General features: G+C 43.7%; 1 protein-coding gene across 1 annotated transcript; it reads left to right on the top strand.

The window, feature by feature from the left end:
• The first annotated feature begins 641 nt into the window (after nt 1-641).
• Nucleotides 642-3,969, top strand: TNFRSF17 (TNF receptor superfamily member 17). The gene is made up of 3 exons (XM_045993780.1): nt 642-883; nt 1,255-1,386; nt 3,483-3,969. Exons 1-3 carry the CDS (start codon nt 766-768, stop codon nt 3,758-3,760), a joined length of 528 nt encoding a protein of 175 aa, XP_045849736.1. The 5' UTR covers nt 642-765; the 3' UTR covers nt 3,761-3,969.
• The last annotated feature ends 1,432 nt before the right edge of the window (nt 3,970-5,401 follow it).

The following is a 5,401-nucleotide window of genomic DNA, read 5'->3' as shown; positions in this document are numbered from 1 at the left end:
GACTAGGGATGGTTTTTCTATCTGCTCATTTGAGTTTTCTAAATTTTCAACGGTGGAGCATGGATTACTTTACTACTAATGCCCCAAACCTATCTTGCCCTCTACCCTCTTACTAATTTAGCTTTTACCCTAGACATCCCTATTTCTGTTGGAATTCTGCTATTCTTCACAGGTCCGAAACCTGGGAGGCATGCCTGATACCCCTTTCCATTTCACATTCCATTGGTTCTTACGACACCTTGCAGCTTGGTGGGTTTCTGCCTCCCCCTGCTAGATTTCGAGTTCTTAGGGGGCACAGACCTTATCTGTTTCCCTGGGGGCCCCTCACGCAGCACAGCTCAGACACAGATGGTCCAGAAGTGGTTCTCGAACCTCTCTGCCTGATGCCTCAGGCTTGCCTGCACACCTTGCAAGTGTCACCTGGCTTATTTATAGAAATTTCCTCTATAAATAAGACGTTTCTGTTTCAGGTGTGGTTTGCCCCTCCTATTTACACTCCATCTCTGACTCTACCCCAGCCTCAAACTTAGAAACCGGAATTGGAGCTGGTATTCAAATCCTTAGCCACAGTACAAGCGGCCAGCCCCCCACCCCCCGTAAGAGCTAAGTCGTAGTGGCGAAGTTCGTTTTTTTTTTTTTTTTTTTTCCCTCGACATTCTAGCTGCTGTCAGCACCTTTGCTGGGGAGCGCTTGACGAGCGTTGACTTGTCCTTCCATGCTGTTCTTTCTGGGGTTTCCTTGTTTCTTTTTGTGATCAGATTCCAGATGGCCCAGCAGTGCATCCAAAACGAGTATTTTGACAGATTGCTTACTGCTTGCAAACCGTGTCACCTTCGATGTTCTAACACCCCTCCTCCACCTTGTCAACATTATTGTGATGCAAGTAAGTAATACTGCTTGAACAATTAATTCATTGGGGTGACCTATTTTCTCTACATTGACTATTTATTCGAAGAACAGGCGTTCCGGAGGGGAAGAGGGTGAGATCTTTTCGAATCAAAAAAGAGAAAGGAAATAAGGCAAGTATTTAAATATTTAAATGCCAACGGAGCAAAGTAATTATTCAGAACTGAACTCAATTCTATACAGTGCTGTTAGCAACCGAGATTTTTATCAAGTCTTCTAATTCATTGTTATTTGGAATTTACAAGTCAGTGCTGATGAATTAGGGGAATTGGATGGCAAATAGCCTTTGCTTTGGTGTGGATATTATGTTGGCAGTTCATGATCTCTCCCAATACTCTTTTAATTCAGTGAAAGGAACAAATGCGGTTCTCTGGACCTGTCTGGGCCTGAGCTTGATCGTTTCTTTGACGGTTTTCGTGTTGATGTTCTTGCTAAGGAAGATGAATTCGGAACCATCCAAGGATGAATGTAAAAACACAGGTTGGTTTGATGGTCGGTCTTTGAAATCTGTTCCCGAGAGGGGGCTGTTGTGAATTTCAGTTCCTTCAATCTCTCTCTCTGTATCTCGCTTCCCCCCCCACCCCCATGTTGAGTAATTCATTTGGTTAGAGCCCTTTTGAGTGTGTTAGAGGACAGTTGTGTTAAATGAACTTTTGGGAAGGAGCAAGCTTTCTTCTTTTTGGTTTGTCTCTTTGCAGGTGCCCCGCATTTTTTCCTCAGTAATTACTCTCCTGAAGTTCTGAGGTTTCCTTGGCAAACACCTATCTCTTTGGCCAAAGTTAGCCCATTGATGAAACATCTTACTCTCAGAAACTGCTAGCCAGGTCTGCTGCTATCAGGATAAATGTATTTGGCAAGATCCATGCGTATATTTTTAATACAGCTGTAAATGCTGTTTGCCTGGGTGATTCTTTTACCCAATTTACTCGTTGCTAGAAATGAATAACCAGGTGTTCTTGGATGGATTTGAGCCGTCATTTTAAAGATTATTATCTTTATTAAGCAGCATAGACCCAGTCTTGGAGAAGTGAATGTTCTTCTTTTTTTTTTAAAGCTGTTTTTTTTTTTTTAAGATTTTATTTATTTATTTGGCAGAGAGATCACAAGTAGGCAAAGAAGCAGGCAGAGAGAGAGAGAGAGAGAGAGAGAAGCAGGCCCCCTGCTGAGCGGAGAGCCGGATGTGGGACTTGATCCCAGGACCCTAAGATCATGACCTGAGCCAAAGGCAGAGGCTTAACCCACTGAGCCACCCAGGCGCCCGTGAATGTTCTTCTTAAAGGCTTTTTAAGATAAAAATATTTTTGTAGCACCTTGGCCCATGATCTGATTCCTGAACACTTCGCAGCCATTGGCCTATTTCTTGATGCTTTTATTTTCCGTGTATAATCTGTAAAGCACCTCATTTGCAGTATAGTGAGATTGATGGCTCTTCCCCATAATTTACTCAAGTTTTGTTTTGTTTTGTTTTTTTCCCTTGTGCCTGGGTTCTGAGAGACAGGTGGGGAGTGGTTTTAAGTGTGACATTTTGGAAGATGGAGTTATTCTGTGGGAGACTGGGGAAGTAGTAAAGTTTACCTTCACCAGCATATAAATAGGGACATAATAGAGACTACTTCCTTATATGATCACAGAAGATTCATTATAAAAAATTTTTGATTTGCTACTAAATGCTCTGTAAGGGAAGCATCTTTACTTTGAATTCTAAAGTGTCAGTCAAAGGCTCATTTTGGTGTGCTGTAACGTATGGTAATGGGTCATTTCTCGGGTGTGAAGTAGGGTCAATACCTCAATGTCTCCAAGGGCCAAGTGGGCAACCAGTGAATGCAATGGGCCAGGGGGAGGTTTTAGCAGTAGAGTAGCCAATGCCCTTCCTCAAGGAGACAAGTGCTAGTGACTCTAGTGAATTGTTTCCATGTAGAAATGTCAGCTACAAGTTGCCACATTTTCTTTGTTGTTGTTGTTGTTGTTGTTGTTGTTGTTGTTTTTTTTTTTTTTTTTTTTTAAAGATTTATTTATTTATTTAATTGACAGAGAGAGAGAGAGAGATCACAAGTAGGCAGAGAGGCAGGCAGAGAGAGAGGAGGAAGCAGGCTCCCTGCGGAGCAGAGAGCCCGATGCGGGGCTCGATCCCAGGACCCTGAGATCATGACCTGAGCCGAAGGCAGCGGCCTAATCCACTGAGCCACCCAGGCGCCCCTTTTTTTTTTTTTTTTTTTTTTTTTTTTTTAAAGATGTTGTTTTGTTTTTAAAGAGGCCAATTGCCTCAATTTGCTGGTGAAATCCCTTGAATTTTTAAAAAATCTCTTGATTTTTTTAAATGCGGGCCAACATAAGACATGTAAGCAAACACTTAAAAACACTGTAGGGACCTAAACAAAGTCTATCTTCAAATCCAATGTGGCCTGTGGTCTGTCTGTGGGTGACCTCTCGCGCGGGACATACTCATTTGTTTTGTAGGAAAAGCCCCCCGCCCCCCTCCGCCCGCCGTCTCTCGGAGCCCTAATGTGTACTGTTATGACTGTAAGGACCTCACCACCTGCAAGCTGAGGTTAATGGTTGTGTTTCTGTATGATCAGGCTCGGCTCTCCAGAACAAGGAGAGTGCTGACCAGGAGGAGGGCCGTGCTAGCAGGGATGGCGAGGAAGTTCTCTCGAGGGGCCTGGAGTATACAGTGGAAGAATGCACCTGTGAAGACTGTGTGAATTCTGAATCAAAGGTGGATTCGGACCATTTCTTTCCACTCCCGGCTATGGAGGAAGGTGCAACGATTCTTGTCACCACGAAAACAACTGACTACTGTAATAGCCTGCTGGCTAGTGTCACAGAGATGGAGAAACCCATTTTTACCAGATAATTAACCATTTCAATGGTTGCAGAGCAGCTTTGAAGATCGTATGATGGAAGGATGATGTATCAGATCTCTTTAGGGTGATCGTACTTATCAGTTGCCGATAGAGCTTTTTGTCCTGTAGTTCTAGAAAATCTTTATGTTACATGGACTTCCCTAGAAATTATTGAAATTTCCTTGGTTTCATGATTAAAGTCTTGACTCACTGAAAAAAAGCACTGCAGTGTGTAGAGCCCATGGTCCCACATTTCTACGGCTAGTTCCCTGGTCTCCTATACACACACATACATACTTCAGGCCAGATTGGATTTTTTCTCTCTCTAATGAAAGGAAATCAAGGTGATCCTATGTACTCCTGGAGATAGGAGATGCCTAGAGTCAGCCACACGAATTTAGCGTGCGATGCATGAGGGCAAGGCTCCTGACCTCGTGAGCATTTAGCTTAATGGAGACATCAGGCATTTATCACTATCCCATAAATAAATATGTAATTGCAAACCGTGATAAAGGTATAGTACGTATCATTTTCAGATCCCAATGCAGGTAATAATAACGATAGCTAAAACTCAGCCTTACTAGGGGTGCTGGGGTGGCTCAGTTGGTTAAGTGTCTGATGCTTGATTTCAGCTCAGTTCATGGTCTCATGGGTGGTGGGATCAAGTCCTGTGACTCAGGCTCTGTGATCAACAGGGAGTCTGCTTAAGATTCTCTACCTCGCTCGCTCTCTCCCTCTGCCCGCACCACCCCCCGCTCACACTTTCTCTCATTCTCTAATAAATAAATACATCTTTAAAAAAACAAATGAGGGGCGCCTGAGTGGCTCAGTGGGTTAAGCCTCTGCGTTCAGCTCAGGTCATGATCTTGGGGTCCTGGGATCGAGCCCCACATTGGGCTCTCTGCTCAGCGGGGAGCCTGCTTCCTCTGCCTGCCTCTCTGCCCACTTGTGATCTCTGTCTGTCAAATAAATAAATAAACTCTTAAAAAAAAACCAAACCAACCAACCAAAAATAACCCTTAGCCTTACTTATGTGCCAGGATAGTTCTATTGCTTTACCTGTCATTTAATGCATACAATAAATCACAAGGTAGGTGGACAATTATTACCTCTATTTTACAGTTGATGGCAGAAACTGAGTCAGAGCAAGGTAATGAAAACCAGTAAATGGCAGAACCAGGATTTAAACCCAGACCTGTTTATTTATTTTTCTATTTTTTTTTCTTCTCACATCAATTTAAGTTCATTTGAGTTCCCCATCTCTTTGGGCTACAATTTTAGTCATTATTGGGGGGAGATGGGAGTTCCCTTCCTGGGGTTGTGGGTTGTGCAAAGGTCCTGAGGTGTTCCCTTCCTGGGGTTATGCAACAGGTGATGTTGCCCTCTGGGTAATGTGTTGACTTTGATCATTGCTAAGATGTCCACTGACACTACAGCACAGACCTCCAAGTCTTGGGGCTTTGTGTCAGGTGTGGGATATGGGGAAACTTTGTGAACCCTTTTTACCCATTGGGGGCCATTCCAAGGTTCCCTTCCAGGCCCTTGAGGACCACAGGAAGCAATAAAGTACTAGGGTTAAGGTACTGGCTCTTGGAGCCAGATTGCTTGGACTTGAATCCTGGCTTTGTACTAGCAGTTACAGACTTCGGGTG

The sequence above is a fragment of the Meles meles genome, chromosome 21, assembly GCF_922984935.1.
Source record: "Meles meles chromosome 21, mMelMel3.1 paternal haplotype, whole genome shotgun sequence".
Taxonomy (NCBI): domain Eukaryota; kingdom Metazoa; phylum Chordata; class Mammalia; order Carnivora; family Mustelidae; genus Meles; species Meles meles.
This window is presented reverse-complemented; position numbering and strand designations above follow the sequence as displayed.

Coding starts and splice junctions, on each gene's coding strand:
- TNFRSF17 (XM_045993780.1), top strand. CDS start 766: ATGGCCCAGCAGTGCATCCAAAACGAGTATTTTGACAGATTGCTTACT. Junction 884..1,254: donor TCAACATTATTGTGATGCAA/GTAAGTAATACT, acceptor CTTTTAATTCAG/TGAAAGGAACAAATGCGGTT. Junction 1,387..3,482: donor GGATGAATGTAAAAACACAG/GTTGGTTTGATG, acceptor CTGTATGATCAG/GCTCGGCTCTCCAGAACAAG.